The following is a 23,374-nucleotide window of genomic DNA, read 5'->3' as shown; positions in this document are numbered from 1 at the left end:
TTAAATCATTGTAAAAATGCTCGCTTGGTAAGTGTTATCAGTCAGTGTTCTGATTAAATCATTGTAAAAATGCTCGCTTGGTAAGTGTTATCAGTCAGTGTTCTGACTAAATCATTGTAAAAATGCTCGCTTGGTAAGTGTTGTCAGTCAGTGTTCTGATTAAATCATTGTAAAAATGCTCGCTTGGTAAGTGTTATCAGTCAGTGTTCTAACTAAATCATTGTAAAAATGCTCGCTTGGTAAGTGTTATCAGTCAGTGTTCTGATTAAATCATTGTAAAAATGCTCGCTTGGTAAGTGTTCTCGATCAATGGTCTGAGGAAATCGTTGCAAAAATACTCGCTTAGTAAGTGTTGCCTGTCAATGTTCTGAGGAAATCAGAATCACTTTAAAACAATATATATTGTGTTATTTTAATATTTTTATCATACTACAAATTATACTACGTATTAATAAAATGTGTTCCTATAATTAATATATACAGCCTTCGTTCATTAGCGTTGGAGTCCTTTTTTGTCAGGGTGAGTGACTTTCAACAAGACAGAAAATGGCTGATATCACCTACAAACGAAGAGTATTCTTACCGAATATCTACTGACAAACTAGTGAGACTACATAACGTGCGAGTTGTTTTTGAAAAACTTTGACAAACGAAGTTTAAAATCATTAAATGGAAATGTTGCTGTTGTTTGGATCCCCCATAGGAATGTTTTAACTTAAATCTGTTTTTCTCCTGTTTCTACACTCGATATTCTTGTTAAAATTAACTTTGAATAATTCAGGAAATGGTATCATATATTGTAGTTACTACACTGTACAAAAGGATTAAACAATAGTATAGATTTATAATGTTTTAGGGAAAACCTTAATGTTAGAAAATAATATCAATTATTCTCTGGGTTCATTTATGCGTAAATCAGATATCTCATGGTCCATCACGTGATCTGAAATGCAAGTTATTGGTAATTATGCTTACAGTCTTTCATGAATACATGGTAGAAGAGGCTTTACAATTATATATTTAATGCCATTTCTTTTCAATTTTGTAACACTAAAAGCATTCAGGTATCAAGAGAGTGTCTGCTATCCAAATGAAGTAGCAGCTGGTTACTCCAGTCGTTCAATCCTCTCTTCTTCGAGGAATATGTCAATGAGTTTTGACATTTTCAAACTCATTCATCTGATTTTCTCAGTTGAAGTAGTGAATCTCTGTTCAGCATTTCAAATTGAGAGAGAAAGATCTAGCTAGTGGAAGATCTGAAGAAATTTTGTCTAGACTAAGAGAACTGATCTCCATGTGTTTATTATAATAAAACTAGTTTTTCCAGATCATGGTCACCGGATCTGTTGGTCATTTCATAAGTTAAATAAAGGGAAACTCAGCTTCCAGGTATTTCTAAAACTCTACATGTGTAGAAGTTTAAAATTAACAAGCCTTCTTTCTGTTGACATGTTCCATGGTAGAGTATAAAAGCACGTGCCGTTGCGCTATTAGCTCTAGAAAAAGGTCAGGAAGTACCATAATATAACTACCCGTTAATCATAATACATGTGCTAAATGCTTTATAAGTATAACTTTGTTCTTAAAGTCTGATAAACTAAATCTAACAACTATTCTATTCCAATAGAGATAGAAAGAAAAAAGCATGGCATTTTTTAAATGTCTCAGTATAACACAACAGGAGCGGTCATCATAAATGTTGCAGTACAACACAACAGGAGCGGTCATCATACAAATGTTGCAGTATAATGCAACAGGGGCGGTCATCATAAATGTTGCAGTATAATGCAACAGGAGCGGTCATCATAAATGTTGCAGTATAACACAACAGGAACGGTCATCATAAATGTTGCAGTATAATGCAACAGGAGCGGTCATCATAAATGTTGCAGTATAACAAAACAGGAACGGTCATCATAAATGTGGCAGTATAACACAACAGGAACGGTCATCATAAATGTGGCAGTATAACACAACAGGAGCGGTCATCATAAATGTTGCAGTATAATGCAACAGGAGCGGTCATCATAAATGTTGCAGTATAACGCAACAGGAACGGTCATCATAAATGTTGCAGTATAACGCAACAGGAACGGTCATCATAAATGTTGCAGTATAACGCAACAGGAGCAGTCATCATAAATGTTGCAGTATAAAACAACAGGAGCGGCCATCACAAATGACGCAGTATAACACAACAGGGGTAGTCATCATACAAATGTGTTGAGACTAAATAAAAGCAATGGATAAAGTTAACAGACATAGTCACATGACACATTAATTTTTTTTATATACATAGAAATATGACACATCTGTTTAAAAAAACAGTTAAAGGGGAGACACTGAAGTTTTTGTTTCGGAATTAACATTTTTTTGTTTAAATTCATTTTCAATAAGCTATCAACTCGCCATTTCAAAACATTATTTTTGTGAATTGAAGCAATTTTTTTACCTCTAATTTTAATAACAAGCTACTTTTTATCCAGATTGTATCTCCAATCGCCCTCTTTTTCCTCAATGAGAAAAAAGAATTAATGCCCATTGCCATACAACTGTTTCAAGACAAGGCCAATGATAACCCTGTGAGTTTTTAAACTATTTCAAAACTGTGATGTATTAACGTAATTTAAAAATAATAATGATACACATTTTTTGAGTTTTAGCTCCTACTCGTTTAGTTTGTAGAATAATATGTGTGTAGCGTCAGTCTTGTTTTATAAACTTATAGTTCCATGTTAATGTAAGTCTGTAAAACATCATTTTATCCAATCATTTATGTCGTTCGGCAAGATTGGTAATCAAACAGTTTATTCTATAAGGTTTGAAGTGTTTAATACATTTGTCATAATGTAAAGTTCTATAGTTTTGTTTTTATTAGTTTGAGTCTTTACCATGCTTAAAACGGCCCGGCATGGCCAGGTTGTTAAGGCCCTTGACTCGTAATCCGAGGGTCGCAGATTCGAACCCCCGTCACACCAAACATACTAGCCCTTCCAGTCGTGGGGGCGTTATAATGTGACGGTCAATCCTACTATTCGTTGGTAAAGAGTAGCCCAAGAGTTGGCGGTGGATGGTAATGACTAGCTGCCTTCCCTCTAGTCTTACACTGCTAAATTAAGGACGGCTAACGCAGATAACCCTCGTGTTGCTTTGCGCGAAATTCAAACCAAACCAAACTTTGTGTCGCCCTCAACAGTGCGAAGATGAATAAAGCTCATATTACTTAGGCAATGGAATCTTTATTCTCTTCCAAAGAGCGCAAAGGTAAAAAGAAAGTCTGTATAAGGTGACAACAAGAGGAAAAGCTTGGGAAGAAACTCTATAACTATATTACAACGGTTAATTACTAATGTGTAAGCTTAAAATTATTTAGTTCCTTCTGAATCACTTCTTGAACCTTATGCAATATATATATTTATAATAACATTTCTCTCCATCAAAAGATTGATTAACCAATTTACCTAACGATTTGTTTACTTAATGCTATTATTACATGTAAGGTTTAGTAGGTGTCTTGTGAATCTCTTACGCAATATTGCGCAGAATGGGTTAATAATTAAACGCTATTTCATATAAATACTACACCGAGTTTCAGAATACTAAAATTTGTTGTTTGTTTGTTTTTAATTTCGCGCAAAGCTACTCAAGGGCTATTTGCGCTAGCCGTCCCTAATTTAGCAGTGTAAGACTAGAGGGAAGGCAACTAATCATCACCACCCACCGCCAACTCTTGGGCTACTTTTTTGGTGCGACGGAGATTCGAACCCGTGACCCTCAGATTACGAGTCGAGTGCCTTAACCCACCTGGCCATGCCAGGCCACTAAAATTATAATGCAACATATTAGACTAACAAAGAGGACTATAAATGAAAAATGGTTGGTATGGTTGAGCGTAATTACAAACAGGTATTATTTATTGTTAATTATATAACTCTATAGTATATTTATCAAACTGTTTGTCGGATGTGTTTAAACAAACGTAATGTTTTCTAATTTATGATTTTCCATTGCCTCCATTTTTGTCCATTTGTGGAATAAGCTCTTGGGATAACATGTGCCACTGTATAGCAGTAACGGTAATTCTAACTTACTTTTATTTAATTCTCTATAAAACGCTAGGTGGAGTACCCGTACCCTGGTCGGAAGTTATATAAATTGGTAATTAATGAAAGGTTATTTTAGAACTTGAAAATTTATTTCCCTTATACGTAATTATTGAAAAAAGTAACAACGCTCATAAAAACTTGCAAAACGCAAATTGTGAAACCGCAATCTTCATCGTGTCTCCACATGAAACACCAAACTTTCATGTCAAATTCGGTGAAGGTTCATCAAGAGAGGAAAGGGTAGTGGTAAAAAAAAGTCGCAAAACTGAAACTTCGTATGCACCTTCCCATGAACTCAATGAACCTCCTTATCAAATTTGTTGAAGATTTGTTTACACCCTGCGAAGTTATTACATGGACATACAACAGACAATACTCTTACATTTGTACAAATAAACATAAAAATGAATTCAGAACTTTCAAGTTGTTCTAAGACATACATCCTGTTTGATATCAATGATTGCTGTAAATTCACAAATAAAAGTAGTTTGTAAATAAGTAATGTTTTAATAGATGACACTTTATCGTTTTTGGGAGTAGGTTTTCTTACCAAGTGACCCTCAGTATACCTGGCTGTTGGCTAAGATATTCTATAATAACGCTGATGCCACATATCATCAGTCATGCACTCATTTAGGTAAGTCTGGATATATCTCTCAATGTCCTTTTGTTCTTTATTTTCTAATATTCTCTATTTATGTTTGTAATTACGTCTTAAATAATATTATAACGATTTTAGAGTGTACAGTAACTAGAATTCAATGAGCATGTCTTCAATCAATAATTTACTGGTTGCTTTATAAGTTATTTAGACTTGTCCATTCATCGAAACATAAATACTTAAAGCAAAATCGATGATTTTTGTATTAAATGTGAAAAGAATTATATGCAAGAACAGGAATGTATGTCAGCAATACAAATCTTGTGAGATTATCAAATAAAACACATAGATACAAGATACGAAGTTGTATGAGTCTCCTTTGGAAACTAAAGGTTACAAAAGGCTGGTTTGTTAAGTGCAAAGCCACTTTTTGACGACAGTAAATAACCTTACATGTCCAGATACCAAGTGCTGATACGTTGAATTTCACCAGCTTCATGTACTCAGTCACAAATGTCGATGTGCCTTATACTGTTATTCCTCATAACGACAGACATTTCATGCTGTTCCTCACCAGCAGAGAACCAAGACAAAAAAAAAAAAAACGTACTCGGTAGATTTATGAAGAATAAATTGAAAAATCGACATTTTGGTAAAATATCTTACAATTAATTTTTAATTATTAAATTAATTATTAATCAAATTAATTTTTAAATCACTATTTTGGTAAAATAGCTTACAATTAATTTTTAATTCCAATACAGCTTACTTTGCTATTTTATTTGTATTTTACGAAAAAATACTTTCTTGTGGGTGGGATAAATATGTATTAAATATTGGTTTATGTTCGTCATAAAGTGAATAATGGCCATGAAAGTCAAGTCAGTAGCTTAAAATTATTCTATTTTAAAATTAAGAACAAACTTTGTAGTGGAAAAGTTATTCTTATTTGTATTATCTTGGTTGTATTTGTTAGTCATGATACAATGACTGTAAGAACATTTATATACAAAAAACTGGATTGTCATTGATATAAAGGACATTATCTGTTTTGTTTTGCTGTTTTTTATTCTCAGTTGCTTCGCCTTTAGTTCATTATTGTGCCTAGATTACCGTTTAACCTCTTTGGATTCAACTCTGCTACGAAATTATCTAACAAATGTAAAAGTAGTTATCCCTGTATCTGTGCTTGATAACACAGAAAACCTGTAAATAATATGTATTTTTACTATCTTTGATGAAATACACTTTTTGTGATTTTTATTACAGTTAGCTGTCGTTTATGAGTATAGGTTTCATGGTATTTCATATTGAATATTCTGTATTTATAGCAGAAGTCGCGATTTTATTATCGTTGTTTTTGTACAATTGTTTAAGGAACGATTATCAAAAAGTATTTATAGTTTCTTTATGTTAATGAATGAGACTGATTCAACGCTATATGAAGTTAGTAAATCATTTCTGATGTTGAAATATTTTAGGTTTCACCCACTTGCTGATGGAGGGCGTTGTGGTGTGTACACACAGGAATATGTCGCCCTCTCACCCTCTTTTCAAACTCATGGCACCTCATTTCTTGTACCTTCTAGCTATTAATGCGTAAGTTGTAGAATTTGATACCTTTAGTGTTAAACCAATTTTAAATATATCTGAATGCAGCGCCCTCTTGCAATAACATTTTGAGGAATTTCGATAATATTTCTCTGCCACGGTTATTAGGTCATTTGGTCAATGCTTAGTCTTCTTTTATTTCTTCATATTGAATGATTTGGTAAATGATGACAAATTTTAATACAATCGGTTTATTTGAAACATTTAGTCTGATGTCCGAGCTATTTAATTTTTCATTATGTCTCTCACAAACGTAGTGTTATAACAATAGACAGCTGATGCTCAGAAAGCTCAGTGTTTTCAGTTTAGCGCTAACACTAAAATAACAATTTAAAACATGTCACATGGTTTTCTTTTTCATTCACAGTGTTGAAAAATTTATTTTACTGTTTTACATTTATATCGACTGTGGTAATAACACCAACAAGGTTGTGTTGTACTTTGTTCTCACTATAAAGTTCTGTATTTTAAACAACAATGAGGATGTAATATATTTCATCATAACTAGAAAATCCTGTTTTTAAACAACAATGTCAGTATATTTTATCGTAACAAGAAAATCCCGTATGTTAAATAAGAGACATTTATTAGTATTTTCTGAACCTGAGACTGAGTTTCATCACTCTTTTGCCTTAAAAGAAGAGAATGTTAAAATGAGACATGTGGACAATGCAACTCTGGTGCAACGGTGCAGGAAGTTGTATCTGAGGTTTAAATAAACTTGCGCCATCTTTCTCTCTTTCACGTGTCTACAAGTTCAATATATTGCTCTAGTCGTGATCCATGCGCCTGATTGACGTATATAACATTTTCTAGTCTGTACATGCGAACACAAGGCAAAAACTACGACATGTTTCTAGTCTGAACATGCTAACACAAGGCAAAAACTATGAAATGTTTCTAGTCTGTACATGCGAACACAAGGCAAAAACTATGAAATGTTTCTAGTCTGTACATGCGAACACAAGGCAAAAACTATGAAATGTTTCTAGTCTGAACATGCTAACACAAGGCAAAAACGATTAAATTTATTTGCATTTTAACCATTTTCAAGGTTTTTCTATTGATGATACAAGTGTTACATGTAATATTTGATTTTGTTTTAGTTAATAAAAACACCAACTTTTATAGAAGAACAATGTTAAATAAGTAGAATCACTCTTAGGATATTCAAAGTACATAGACGTATGTTTTATCACCGGTTTTCAAAGTACATAAACGAATGTTTTATCACTGGTTTTAAAATATGTCACCAGTGGGCTAAGTGATATCTTAAGATTTAAGAAAGAGCTTTAAATTTTAACAATTAAAAAACAAAATATTACAGTTTATTAACATAACATATAACCACAATCCTGTTTCAATTTCCATTTTTATCTCTGCATACAGACGAGGGTTGCAGAAACTGATTAATGAGAATGGATGGGTCGACCTCACCATGACTGTTGGTCGTTGTGGAATGTTTGATCTTATTAAAAGAGGGTGAGCCCACATCAACTTCTTATCCATAAAATTATAGTCTTACAATGTTAAATACAGGCTATAAACTTAGTTGCTTAGTTTTAAAATGTTTAAAGAGGGTAAGACCATATTAACTTTATACTCATAAGATATTAATTTTACAATGCTAAAAAAACGGTTATAAACTCAATTGCTTAGATTTTAAGATGGAAATTATATGAAGATAACTAAAGGCAAAAATCTACAGTCGTTTGTTAATAACTACTATAACCTCGTAGGTTGAAGATCATTTTTATTGCCTATAATTGTAAGATTTTCGAGCTTCAACGCTGTACGAACTTACTTAGAATTATGGTTAGCCAGGCATTCATTCATTATAAGTATACATGTAGATAAATCACGAACGTGTAAATGAAATTCATGAAGCTATTAAGCCTATTTACGTGTAAATATGTTTGAATTAAAACTATTTTGTGACATGTTCATAAAACAAACTTTATGATATTTTATCATTGTTTAAAAATCATGAATTGTTGCTCAATATGGAATACGCACACGTTCAAGAAAGATAAAACTGTTTAGTTATCATGGTCACAAAAAACGTAAGTTACATCACAAATTGCAAAGTCCATTCCATTTACATGTCAATACAAAGCAAAAACTTCTTTGAAACAGATCCTACACAACTCATGTTATATTTTCATACAACGTCTAGAAGTTGATTTATTGCACAATGAAATATTTCTTTAAAAGGGGAAGCAGTCCCCCAAAAGAGTCAACATGTTTCGTCTATGCATTACGACGCCATCATCAGAGTACAACTGCAATACTTATCACATACAAAACAATATATTTACATAAACATACTATTATACCCTTCAGCGCCATCTCAGTTTCGAACATAGTGTCAATATAGATCGTTATTCAAAGGCTAAAACAGGAAGATTTTTAATATTTGATTTTTATAACACCCGAGCCAAGATCTTTAGTTAACCCTTTATCACCCATGGAAGGGCTTTTCTTCATTATCGTAAAAGATGTAAATGTACTGGCTAGAAAATGATAAAAGATTAAAACAATATTAATTATTGTTGAAAAATGAACATTTTCTTACTGGGTGTATGACAAAATCCACTTTAAATACAATGATTGAGGTCTTTAACATGTGAATAGTCAAATATATTTATGACGAACCTATAAACCTATTCTGCTCGCTCATTTCCCTTATTTCAGTTCGACTTACAATGATTGAGGTCTTAAAATGTGAATAACCAAATATATTTATGACGAACCTATAAACCTATTCTGCTCGCTCATTTCCCTTATTTCAGTTCGACTTACAATGATTGAGGTCTTAAAATGTGAATAACCAAATATATTTATGACGAACCTATAAACCTATTCTGCTCATTCATTTCCCTTATTCAGTTCGACTAGCATCAAACTAAACAAAAAATATTAAAAATAAAAAGTTGAAGTAAAATGTGTTTATGACAACATACACGCTATTAGAACTACTTATAATTTATATTTTTATAGGTTGTTTAAAGTCAAAGATGTATTTTAACAAGTTTAAAACTCTGACAACTTATACATTATTGGCTAACTACCATAAGGGAAATACTGGATATTCTTTAAGTATTGTCTTTCCATGATGTAAGAAACCCGAGAATAACTTACAGTATTTTGTAACCAGATTAAGTCTTAAAGAAATTATGATCTAAGTTTCTTAGAAATATTAGATGGCATCTTTTCTGATCGTAAACATCTGAATTTTGATTTCGATAGCTTCAAGCAGTGGCGAATGAATGTCCATGGTATAATACCTAACGACTTTAAGGCGAGAGAGGTGAGTTTAATTGTAAAATATTTTAAATAGCTTAGAAGTAGTCAAATCAATGAACTTTGGTTACGTTAATAAATTCGATACAACTCTAATTACCAAATTAGTACTAGAGAACAATAGCTACAAAGTTGCAGAAAGGATAGGATGCTTACTTAGTTCACAACTGGGTATCGTCTGGATGAGAACTGTAGCTATTTACGTATAACAAAACATTGCGTACCTTAAACTAAAAGCCTGGTAAACATGGCCCAATCTAAGTTGCATTGTTTGAGTTGTTGTTTGTAATTAAGAACAAAGTCATACAAAGGGCTATCTGTGTTCTGCCCACGGGTATCGAAACCCGGTTTTTAGTGTTGTAAATCCACAGACATGTTGTTATGTCACTAGGGGGCGCACTATGTGAGAGTATTAAACCAATTAAAAGTTCAAAACATATTTTAGGCATGGCCAAGTGTGTTAAGGTACGCGACTCGTAATCTGAGGGTCGCGGGTTCGCATCCCGTCGCACCAAACATACTTGCCCTTTCAGCCATGGGAGCGTTATAATGTGACGGTCAATCCCACTATTCGTTGGTAAAGAGTAGCCCAAGAGTTGGCGGTGGTGATGACTAGCTGCCTTCCCTCTAGTCTTACACTGCTAAATTAGAGACGGCTAGCGCAGATAACCCTCGTGTAGCTTTGCGCGAAATTCAAAAACAAACAAAACAGATTTCAACCGAGCTTATATTTTGCACTTTTATTTATTCTGTTAAATAGCTTTGATATGACTACGTTTGATTGTTGTTCTTTTGTTATTACTTATTTATTGTACAAAAATACATCAACTAAAATGTAAAACATTCTGAAGTATAATTACTGCACACAAGTATTTGTGCGCGGACATTATGACCATCAGTCAATAAACAAATAAGAACAATGATACACATGCAATTACAAAATTATTGTATGCTACTCTTAAACGCAATAATAAACTATCCGACAAATCTCAAAATAATTAATTTCAGTCGTTTAATTTTACTTCAAAATTTAATGTTAATCATTTAAGTTTTACATATACATCGGGAGTAGATGTCAAAGTTTTGGAACAAAGTTCTTTGAATTTCTCTGAGGAATTTTCTTACTTTCCAATGGATTATTTATCAGATTTAAATCATTCATAATGTTCATAATGAACAAAAAATATGTTTTATCGCACGCTGATTATTAAGCACTCTGTATAAATGAGCACAACTTTTGAATATCGTTGTCTAATAGTCCTGTAACTTCAATTCTGATGAGAAGATTTTAAGGACAATTTAAAGAACGATGTACAATAATTTTAATACCAATGTTTTGTGTTTTTATCGAAATTTTCAACTCATTTCAATATAATCGTAGGAGTATACCATATTATAGATCAATTGAATAAACGCACACAAATTTTATCTTTAATATGTTTGAATTGAGTATTACTTTTAGTTGTCTAAATGTATATGTTAAGTTTTTATCCTGAAGATAACCAATACATTTATCCAGGGATGGTCTAAGCCTTCTAAGGGGAAATCAAGTAGGTGGAATCACCCCATGTCCTCCTGATCGAAGGAACCCTCCAACTAAATGTTTTTGCTTTGTTCTTAGTTAAAAGTCACACAAAGGCAACCTAAACTCTGTCCACCGGGGATTCAAACTAAGGTTAGTTTGCATCGTAAGTACGCAAACTTACCGCTGATCCACTGGGGAATCTGACTGAAAGAAAAGTTAATTAATATTAACCAAAACTGGTCGTTTCAATGAAAAAAAAGACTGGATTATATCTCGATGACAAGAGCAAATTTAGTCGTTTCACACAAACCACTAATTTTGTAATTTTCATTAACGTGCGCTTACTTGCTTGTTTTTTTCATAAATATTTGTTTGGCCATTTAATAAAAACAATTGTTATAATTACTTTGTATATATATTCTGATTATTAGTATTAGTATTTTTTGGTATGATCTATTCATCATCTATGTTCTTGTGTTGCTCAGACTGTAGTTAATAAATAGCATTGGAGCATTTATTCATGAAGTTCAGTCTTAATTACAGAAGTTACATACTCCTAATGAAGGAGTAGGACCGAAATGTTGAGCAAAAAAAAATTTATAATATTCCCTGGATTCTCACTCGTCTTAAGACCCGACACGACCGCCAGGTGGCTAAGGCGCTCGACTCGTAATTCGAGGATTACGGGTTCGAATCCCCGTAACATCAAGCATGCTTGCCCTTTCAGCCGTGGGGGCGTTATAATGTTACGGTCAATCCTACTATTCGTTGGTGAAACAGTAGTCCAAGAGTTGACGGTGGGTGGTGATGACCAGTTGCCTTCCCTCTAATCTTACACTGCTAAGTTGGAAATGGCTAGCGCAGATAGCCCTCGCGTAGTTTTGCGTGATATTCAAAAACAAACACACTCGTCTTATTTATTCATAATCTCGTGTGCTATGCTCTAGTGAGCGTTTCGTAAATTAAAAAATAGCGAAGATATTTTCTGTCATCAAGCAGTTGAATCGAAATGCTGATTAAAAATATAAAATGCCAAGAACTCTGGTACCGATGGGATTTCTAAGAAAAAAAACTTACAAAAAATCAGGGTGTTGTTCCATTCGGTACTCAACATTCTTCAACCACGCCCATGTGCTTAATTTTAAACAAGAAAAAACTCAAGCGCTTGGAAACATTTCGACAGGGTACACGTTCACAAATGACTGAATCTTTCTTCCAGAAAAAAAACAACAACCTTAAAAGTATTTGCAAGATAGAATAGAATAGACTTACTTTGAGTGAGAGTCCTTTGCAAGATAGAATAGAATGGACTTACTTTGAGTGAGAGTCCATTATAGAATTTTTATGCTTTTGATAAAAGTTTAAAGCCGAAACGTTGAATAAAACAACTTGAAAAATGATCTGGTTTGAATGTCTTTTTAAATTTCGCGCAAAGCTACACGAGAGCTATCTGCGCTAGCTGTCCCTAATTTAGCAGTGTAAGACTAGAGGGAAGGCAGCTAGTCATCACCACCCACCGTTAACTCTTGGGCTGCTCTTTTACCAACGAATACTGTGATTGGTCGTCACAATACAATGCTCCCACGGCTGAAAGGGCGAGCATGTTTAATGCGACTGGGATTTGAACTCGCGACCCTCGGACTAGGAGTCGAACGCCTTAACCCAACTGGCTATGCCGATCGGTTTTAATAAATTTCATTTATTCAATTTTGTTTACTGTTGACATTCATCAAACGTTTTACTAATGTGTAGTGGTGTAGAAAAGAATGTAATATATATTTCAATAGCTGTTTATTGAAGATATTTTTTTCTTTTAGTTTAAAAAATATTTACACTGTTACGTATTATAATTTATTTCGGACGAACCTCCAGTGTATTATGTTAGGTATTACGATTTGAAATAACCTAAAAATGAGCAAAATTGTAATTTAGGTTTAGAAGTTAATTAACCTTCGATGTGTATCAAGTTTGTGATATCTGCCAACAATAGTGGTCAATCCCACTATTCATTGGTAAAAAAAGTAGCCCAAGAGTTGGCGGTGGGTAGTGATGACTAGTTTCCTTCCCTCTAGTCTTACACTGCGAAATTAGAGACGGCTAGCAAAGATGGCCCTCAAATAGCTTTGCGCGAAATTTAAAGTAAACCAAACCAGTCTGCCAATAAGATCGCTACACACAATTCTCTTTCTCAAAACAAATATGTTTTAATATTCAAACAATGATACGATTCATAACAACGGTTAATATAAATAATAACTACTTATATACATAAGATTTACAAACTTGTAAACAACTCTGAGACTTCCATCTAATCCGGAAATTCTTTGATATTTTACCGAAGAGTTCACGACGAGTGAATTAATTTCGAGTTGATTATCGGTACAGTTCATTTAACGGTGAGCTAGCCAGCCCTCAATTATCAAACTTGAGTCACTGTCGAGGTTTCCTACTGGAATAGTGGTATGTTGGTGGAATTAAAACGCTGGAAACAAGGTTTCGAAATCCGTAGTTGACAGAGCGCAGATAGCCGATTGTGTAGCTTAATATGTATATTAACCCTGAAGAAGTCGCAAAGGCGAAACGTTTGATTAAATAAATATTTTTTCATATTTATCAATGGTGTAAAGGTCGTTTTTTATTACCTTTTTTCAATTTTTGTCGATGTTCATACATTAAATCTTATATTTTCACTGCTTGTTTGTTTGTTTTGGAATTTCGCACAAAGCTACTCGAGAGCTATCTGTGCTAGCCGTCCCTAATTTAGCAGTGTAAGACTAGAGGGAAGGCAGCTAGTCATCACCACCCACCGCCAACTCTTAGGCTACTCTTCTACCAATGAATAGTGGAATTGATCGTCACATTATAACGCCCCACGGCTGGGAGGGCGAGCATGTTTGGCGCGATTCGGGCGCGAACCCGCGACCCTCAGATTACGAAGCGCACGCCTTATCGCGCTAGGCTATGCCGGGCCCATTTTCACTGCTAAACAAATATATATAAACAAAGTAATTGTTGGAACCCATTGTGTTCAAAACGCACTGGCTTTTCTATAAATTAGCCCCCCAGTGGCACAGCGGTGTCTGCATACTCACTCCGCTAGAAACCGCGTTTCAATACCCTCGGTAGGCAGAGCACAGATAGCCCATTGTGAAGCTTTGTGCTTAATTCCAAGCAAAACAAATCTGTATATTAAAAGATGTTACATGACGTGCCACTTATTTTTTTCGCTAGAATGCTTTATTTAAAAAGATGCGCACGTAAGTGCGTGTCTATCGATCGATTTGCCAGTATAATTAAGTAACCGAATATTAGATTTCGGACGTTAACACGTGTGGCGTAGTTTCGTCAACACACTATTATTAAAATAACTAAAACAGAGGAGAGATTAAAACTTATGGTGTTAAAATAAGGGTTAGGTCTTTGTGGAATGTTGTTTGACTACACTCGTAAGTTATAATAACAAAATTTCTGTTTTCATAATGTCGCAATCTTTTGTGCATTTTGATCCAAATGTTTTTAATTTTTCAATCGTAGACTTCTGGTTTCTAATGGACAGGAAGTCAAACTACTTAATAAGTTGGCCCGGCATGGCCAGATGGATTAAGGCGTTCGACTCGTAATCTGAGGGTCGCGGGTGCGAATCCCAGTTGCACCAAACATGCTCGCCCTTTCAGCCGTGGGGGCGTTATAACGTGATAGTCAACCCAAGAGTTGACGGTGGGTGGCGATGACTAGCTGCCTTCCATCTAGTCTTACAGTGCTAAATTATGGACAGCTAGCGCAGATAGCTCCCGTGTAGCTTTGCGCGAAATTCAAAAACAAACAAACAAACGAAACTTGGTAAGTTGCAAAGACATCACTGCGTGACCGAGAAACAGATACACCCTGTGTTTTACAGTGCTAGATTATATGCATAACTAAATATAGTCTAGAAGTTCGTTATAAGTATCAACTTATGATCTTCACTATTCCTTACGAATATCTTACAATTTACAGTGGCACAGCGGCATGTCTGTAGAGCTGTAACGCTAGAAAGCGGGATTTGATATCCATGGTGGGCAGGAGCACAGATACCCTTTTGTATAGCTTTGTGCTTAACTGAAACCAAACAATCTCTCAGTTTTTAAACCAGTTAAAATAATTTTGCTCAATAAACCTTTTGTCGGTATTATAAAATAGTTTATTATTATTATTATATGAATATCGGTGACCTTTTTTACATCCCGTAGGTTGGGTGTATACCCTTGTCATTAGTTGCTTTCCTTTAGTATATTTCCTCTAGTATATTTCAAAATTCCAATAGCCCTGTATTCAGTGTTCCTGATTATGTATAGAAGTAAATTACGCAATAATTGGGATGGAGGTAGGGATTACTTTGATGAACAGCTATAATTTACATCATGGTAAATATGACGTTTATTGCAGCTACAACTTCCTCTAAAAGTTGTGAATGTTGATAAAAAAATCACATGTTCTTACTTCGTACGTTGCGTATTCGACACATGTTCTGGTTTAATTTTTTTTTTTCACATTGCTTGAGTTAGATTCTAAAAACGTTACCTTTATTGGCAGGTTGACGATCCGAATGTCCTGCCAAACTACCCATACAGAGATGATGCTGTTGCTATTTACAAAGCCATCAACAACTATGTCACCAATGTTGTTCAGTTTTACTATGGTACAGTTTCGCTTCAGTTGATATAAAGAATTGTATTACTATTTATATATGTATTCTTTGCTGTGTATAACTTAATTGTTATTGTTGATTGCGTTAAAAATATGGCAATAGGATCTGTTGATGTTCATGTAGGCTTAGCAAAATTTTATGGTTATATTAACATAATTCACAATATCGTGAATTATTTTCTTAATTTAAGAAGGTTTGGTGCATTGATAATTCAATATTTTTATATACTAATATTGTTGTAGATTTTAAATTTAAAATTAGATTAACATGACGTAGTTTAAAAGCTACACTTAATAACATGTTGTTTTTGTTTTATAACTGTACACAGTTAAACGTTTAGCCATTTCTGACCAATTTTTAATACTTTCAATCATTTTCAGACAGTTCAGAAAAGGTTATTAATGATGAAGAACTCCAGTGCTGGCGAGATGAATTAGTTCTAAGTAGAGACGAGGGTGGCGTTGGTTTAATGGTACGTGTAACTTCAGTGGTTTGGTTTTAATTAAAATGTTGAATAAGTGATTATTTAGAGACAAATTTATTAACTGGAAGACATTCGTAATTACGAGAGACACACTTGAAGTAAAAATGCATTCTCAAGACGGTTGGTATGGGTATTGGAACTTTAATTAAAATAAAGTACAGAACAACGTTTCGCCCTTCTTTGGTCACAGCCCGGCATGGCCAAGTGTGTTAAGGCGTTCGACTCGTAATCTGATTGTTGTGGGTTCGAATCCCGGTCGCACCAAAACATGCTCGCCCTTTCAGCCGTATGGGCGTTATAATGTTACGGTTAATCCCACTATTCGTTGGTAAAAGAGTAGCCCAAGAGTTGGCGGTGGGTGATGATAACTAGTTGCCTTCCCTCTAGTCTTACACTGCTAAATTAGGGACGGCTAGCGCAGATAGTCCTCGTGTACCTTTGCGCGAAATTCAAAAACAAACAAACAAATATTTGGTCATCTTTAGGTTAAATGACCTAAATGATCTAAGAAGGTCTTGAGAATACATTTTCACTGGAAGACACCATAAAATAACATTAGCTGACGAATACCAGATACTATGATCAGCTGAAAATAAATATAAGTTTAATAAACTAAGTGGAAGGTTTCTAGATTTTATTTTGTTGTTTGATTGAATAAGGGAATACAGCTAATAAGAATACCTGTTTAAATCATAGCGTGCAAAATAACTAATTATTTCTTAACATATCGTAATCAACGGTATAATTACTTTCTAAGGAGGAATTTTAATATTAGGCTATTTTGGGATATGGCCAGGTGATTAAGGCACTTTACTCCTAATCCGAGGGTCGCGAGTTCGATTCCTCGTCACACTAAACATGTTCGCTCTTTCAGCCGTGGGGCGTTATAACGTTACGGTCAATCCCACTATTGGTTGGTGAAAGAGTAGCCAAAGAGTTGGCTGTGGGTGGTGGTGAGTAGCTGCCTTGCCTCTAGTCTTACGCTGCTAAATTAGGGACAGCTAGCGCAGATAGCCCACGTGTAGCTATGCGCGAAATTCAAAACAAACCAAACTATTTTGCTTTGACTACATTTCGATAGAGATGACTTTTAAATTTTCAGAACATTATTATAAGCAGTGTATATTCAATAACTGCATAACTTATTGGGTAAATACTCTTAGAAAATGTAAAAAAGGTTATTACGATTGGATAAATGAACACGACCAAGAAGGGTGTCAGGAGGCTTCCCAAAATAAAGCTTTTCCAATTTATATATTCTAAAAGTTAATATTTAATATATAAATAACCTTGTTTTGTTTTGAATTTTGCGCAAAGCTACACGAGTGTTACCTGCGCTAGCCGTCCCTAATTTGCCAGTGTGAGTTAGAGTGAAGGGAACTAGTCATCACCACCCACTGCCAACTCTTGGGCTACTCTTTTACCACCGAATAGTTGGATTGACCGTAACATTATAACGCCTCTACTGCTGAAAGGGCGAGCATGTTTGGTGTGATGGGAATTCGAACCCATGACCTTCTGATTACGAGTCGACCGCCATAACCACCCGGTCATATCGAATCTCAGTGTTCCTTTTAAACATATTGTCTCCATAACTATCCCTGTTAAACATATTGTCTCCATAACTATCCCTTTTAAGCATATTGTCTCCATAACTATCCCTTTTAAAATATTATCTCCATAACTATCCCTTTTAAACATATTGTCTCCATAACTATCCCTTTTAAACATTTTATCTCCATAACTATCCCTGTTAAACATATTGTCTCCATAACTATCCCTTTTAAAATATTATCTCCATAACTATCCCTTTTAAACATATTGTCTCCATAACTATCCCTTTTAAACATATTGTCTCCATAAGTATCCCTTGCACCAATTAAAGATTATCCTAATCATTCATTTATACTTTAAGTATATTGTCTCCAAGAGTATCTCTCCCATCATTGTAAAGCCAAGATACACGGTAGTTAAGTAGGCTGTGTATTTTAGTTTACCCACCATCATGCCCAAAGTTAAACAAAAACATGCGACCTGGCTAACTGTTAATCAATATTTGCTGCAAATAATTTTTTTATAAATGCTGCAATTATAATTACCATTTTGGCCGTCAATTTTTATTTCATTCTTTCACGTGGCACAGTGAATCTTTTTTTTTTAAGTACGTTTAGGGTGTTTTTGGTTGGTATCATTGTAATTGTTCATTTATGTTTTAAGCATATTATTTCCAAGAGGCCATAGTAACTGTTTGTGTAACACATTATTTCCAAAAATATCTCTCACGCTGCTGCCACCTGTTAGCTATTATGTATTAATGTTTTTACATGTGTTTTATTAAACCTTAACATTAGGGTGTTCCAGGTGAAAATGGAAAATTCACTACAGTCGATCAGGTTATTGATGTAGTGAGCGTAATTATTTCAATATGCAGCATCGGCCACGCTTCAGCAAATTTTCAGCAATATGCAGAATATGGTTTCCCGCCAAATTATCCCGGAATAGTATGTGGGGAAATTCCTCGAGACAAGGTGAGTGTCTTTAGCAAGTTTATATTCACTCTGTATGAGTTCTTCATCCGTTTGCTTATAGTGCAGGTCAACGTTATGTTAATACACGTAATATCAGTGTTCAGCTTAGAAAAACAAATTGTTTTTTTTTTCTGTAGAGTATTAGTTGTGAAATTCATATTACGTTAACTTGCGATACAATAAGTAAATATAAATAAATTGAGATCTTAATACACCAATTTCAAAACTTGGTGAAATATTGTTTGTTTTTTACAAGAGAAAAAAACGCAAACTAAAAGTTTGTGTGCAAAATAGCTTGTGTTAAAAACGATGCTATAATACATATGTGAGACTTGTCAACGTTTGATGACAATACAATACTTTGACCTTTAAAGATAGGTCGAGGAAAGCATTGTTGTACGATGTAGAGTAATTACGATTTATGACGACTTATTAATTGAATGTTTTGCCGTTTTATTCTTGCCCATAGTCGACAGGAGGGTATGCATCGTTATAACATAAAATATTTTAAAATTTTAAACAGATATTTCGAAGAAGCTGAATTTGTTATGTTTTAGGTTAAGACTATCATATCCAGTTGGGGGGGGACGTGAAGGTTGAAAAACCATGTGATTTGTATACTTATTTTCCTAGCCAGTAATAACAAATTACAGTGAGTGTGGTTTGAGAGTATTAAAAATTTAAAATATGGAATCGATTGAGATCTAACGTGATCGGGTAGTAGTGTGGTAGCTTGCAGATAAGAAAGTTTAAGGCTCGAACTACGGTACACCGCCAAACATGTATTGAGAGCGCTATAACGATGACAGTTAATTACGCTTATTAATTAATTAATTATGTTAATTATGCAGTTAAGATATAGGCAGTAGGTACTAATTACTAGTTGCCTTCCTTCGAGTCACTCTTGTAAGTTGGGCATGGCTACGTTTGAAACCTTTAACTCAATCGAATCAGATTAAAAATAGCAAATGGTGAAATATATTGATGTTCATAACTGAAGTTCTGGGTTTTAAGAATCTGAGATATTGGATTAATTGTATTATGTGAAGATATTTTGCAATCCCAATGTCATTTGCGTGTTAAGGCGTGCGACTCATAATCTGAGGGTCGCGGGTTCGTATCCCTGTCGCGCCAAACATGCTTGCCCTTTCAGCCGTGGGGGCGTTATAATGTGACGATCAATCTCACCATTCGTTGGTAAAACAGTAGCCCAAGAGTTGGCGGTGGGTGGTGACGACTAACTGCCTTCCCTCTAGTCTTACACTGCTAAATTAGGGATGGCTAGCGCAGATAGCCCTCGTGTAGCTTTGTGCGAAATTCAAAAACAAACAAACAAACTAATGTCATTTAGTAGCCCATCACATTAAACATGTTAATTAAAAAACACTCTAATTCAGTGGCATCAGAAATGGTGAGAGACTTTGTAAGAACCATATGCTTACTGCATTTAGTCTTTTCTTCCTGAAAAAAAAATATAAACATGAATTATTTTGTAAGAAATCCAGAGATGAATGTCGATCTATGATAGGATGATATCCGACGGAGATACGAATGGTTTTTTGCAGAGTTTGGGATGATTTGTTTATCATAACTTAAGCAATGGTCACTGCATTATTTTACTGTTTTATCTAAGGAATAATTACCATTCTTGAACTCTTTGTGGAGTGAGTCTACGAGGAACTGTTGAGACAACGAATCAGAATCACTGATTGTTTGTTCTTGTCGAGATGGAAATGATATTGGATTCAAAGCTAATCAATAAATGTAAAGGAACAAAATGTCCGAGGTGTTACAAATGTGGATCAAAGGAATCAAAATGATCCCTGAATCATGTCCAGCACAGTCATGCACCGTATTCTTAGGTTTCCGTATCTGTGTGGATACCCTGTCACCTACCAAGATAGCTATATATTATTTAAATGAATCAAACATTGCTTGTTAAAGATTTCTGTATAGTATAAGTACAAAAGGCTATGAACTGGTATTTTAAACTGCCAACATTGCTGCCAATTCTCTAATTCTAGAAACCACGAACTCTCAAGGATGTATTGAAGACGCTGCCAAACAAGGAAATAACTTTGGATATAATGGTTATCACCAAATTACTTAGTGCTCGGGGAACGAAGTCTCTCGGAGATTTTGAGGTGAAGTACTTGTATCACCCAGCGTGTTTCAAAGCCGCAGAAGAGTAAGTTACCCGGATGTTCTTAATACTTCTAACATAGGAAACACGTGTAATTTGTGATTACAAATGTAATTATGTAAAATATGGGGAAATCTTACATACGAACTCCTATGAACTAAATTAAGGATCAAAGGACCAACACCTTTGTTATATATCTTAGTGAAATTCCTTTAGTTTAGGGCCTACTGTTGACAAGTTGAACTTGTTACTTTATTAAACAAATATTTGTTTGAATATATCAATAGATTATACTTGTTAAAGTCTTTAATTAGCATTCATAATAAAATGCCGTTAAGAAACAGTATCATAATTGTGAAATATTTGCAAACTATTCGTGATTTATTATGAAAAACCTTTTAAAAATTATTATAGTAAAAATGAAATCAAAGAGAAGATTTTTTTGAGGAATGGCTTCCGAATTGTATTTTCGTTCTAGTCTTTTAAGAGAGTTCTGATTTTGAAATCGCTCTAGCGCTTACTTTGTTCTCTATAAAGTAGGCCTGAAGCGAATGACATCGTCCGTTTTGGTAAAACGCTGATATGCAAACAAACTTCTTGTTATTCCAATAAGTTGAGTAAAACTGAAACTCTATAGAGAAACTCTTCACCTTGGGCACATAATACGTTGTTTTTCACAACATGCTTTCAAAGTTAGCTAGATATTAAAGATGCCTTAAAACACACTAGCACTGTTATGGCCTCACGACAATGCATTAAACGATGCTATTTAAATTACTAACCCAACCTTTTTGTAACGGCGACGTGTTTGCGGACTTAGAACGCTAGAAACCAGGTTTCGATACCCGTGGTGGGCAAAGGAGAGATGGCGCATTTTGTAGCTTTGTCTTTAACTACAAACAAACTAAACCTTTTTGTAAAGACAGAAAAAAATCTTTAGTTTCATATCGCACGTAAGGCCTAAAATAATTTACGTAATGTTAATATTTTTTTATTGTGTTACTGGTGTCTAGATTAAGTTAACTTGATGAGGGTGTTACTCCATGTAGACTTGAAAGTCTGTTCAGTTAGATGAGTGTACTGTAGCTCGTTCAGCTCTCTTCAAAAATACCGAGTTAACTCTGTATAATACAACTAGTTGCTATATTAGGAACATATGAAGTAACAGGACTGGTTAGAAATTAATATTTTCGGACGTAGAAATTTAAAGCAAAATCCAACCTGACTGATGTGTCAGATAGGAACCCGCTAAAAACTGGTCGGTATTACAGAGTGGAACAAGCCAACTCTTATTGGTGACTTCCAAACAGCGTGATGAATTACTAGTGTTAGCATTTGTCAAATATTTAAATGGACATACAAATTAGAATTGAATGTTAGCGTTATAAATATATTTCTAGTTGGAAACATAAATGAAAGTGTGTGTGTGTGTGTGTGTGAGTGTTTTCTTATACCAAAGCCACATCGAGCTATCTGCTGAGCACACCGAGGGGAACATAAATGAATAATCGTTTTTCATAGATAAATATTCATAAGACTTAATTTGACTCAATAAAATATTTTTATTAGAAGAAATTATCTTTAGGTTAGGGTAAAAAACTAACTTAAAATATCATATAATATAATAATAAATATATTTGTTTTACACATTTTCTACCCAGATCCTAAATCTGTGTCTGCTTTGTATATTTTTCTAATTTCTAACATTTATTTATTTTTTCTTTTTAGATTCTGCGCGGAACTGAAAATAATCAGTGCAAAAATAAAAGCTCGAAACCAAACCATGGACTTTCCATACCCATGGCTGGATCCTGAAATTGTTCCAAATTCTATAAGTATCTGAATAATTAAAACTCTAAAACAAAGTTGTGAAATCATTTTAGCAATAAACCAATATTTTACGCCAAAAATATACACAATTAACATCACAGTTTTAAATTTTCGAAAGTATTACTTAAAAATAAACTTCAACTCGATACAGCTGGGATATCGTTTGATGATATAACAAATGCTGTTTGTTACATTTACCAGTGAACTAATTATATCTTGTTCTTTAGGGGACTCCAAGATACCTGTTATTTATCATCGTTGATTCTATTAGCAAAGGAATTTTTGCTAGTGAGAGCAATTTCAGCTAATTTAATACAATGTACTGAAGTCAACTGTTCCTATTGTTGTTGCTATCCTCACTATTCAACTTACCTTATAGAAATTGGCCTCAACTTCAGCACACGTATATCATCTTACACCACAAACTACGATTGTGTAACAAGTAGCCCCTCAATTATTTTTTGCGGAAGAATACTTTAAAGTCGTTTTCTGCTAATCCTAACGGTTTCTAGTTTATTTAAAAAATAAATAAATAGAGAGGGGTAATACAGGACCT

General features: G+C 34.2%; 1 protein-coding gene across 2 annotated transcripts in view; it reads left to right on the top strand.

Annotated features, from left to right (window-relative positions):
- LOC143252178 (allene oxide synthase-lipoxygenase protein-like) overlaps positions 1-22,968 on the top strand; it is a 41,812-nt gene extending 18,844 nt beyond the window's left edge. Inside the window, exons 7-16 of one of the 2 annotated variants that reach the window (XM_076503919.1) lie at positions 2,487-2,582; positions 4,647-4,743; positions 6,189-6,306; positions 7,708-7,800; positions 9,568-9,628; positions 15,719-15,824; positions 16,214-16,305; positions 18,669-18,845; positions 20,870-21,033; positions 22,717-22,968. In XM_076503919.1, the coding sequence (XP_076360034.1) occupies positions 2,487-2,582; positions 4,647-4,743; positions 6,189-6,306; positions 7,708-7,800; positions 9,568-9,628; positions 15,719-15,824; positions 16,214-16,305; positions 18,669-18,845; positions 20,870-21,033; positions 22,717-22,831 (1,119 nt within the window). In that variant the 3' untranslated portion in view covers positions 22,832-22,968. The remainder of the gene's footprint in view (positions 1-2,486; positions 2,583-4,646; positions 4,744-6,188; positions 6,307-7,707; positions 7,801-9,567; positions 9,629-15,718; positions 15,825-16,213; positions 16,306-18,668; positions 18,846-20,869; positions 21,034-22,716) is intronic. The other variant, XM_076503920.1, reaches the window with a different exon arrangement.
- The last annotated feature ends 406 nt before the right edge of the window (positions 22,969-23,374 follow it).

This window comes from Tachypleus tridentatus, chromosome 6 (genome assembly GCF_004210375.1).
Source record: "Tachypleus tridentatus isolate NWPU-2018 chromosome 6, ASM421037v1, whole genome shotgun sequence".
NCBI lineage: Eukaryota > Metazoa > Arthropoda > Merostomata > Xiphosura > Limulidae > Tachypleus > Tachypleus tridentatus.
The sequence above is the reverse complement of the archived record's forward strand: the minus strand, read 5'-3'. Positions and strand labels throughout refer to the sequence as shown.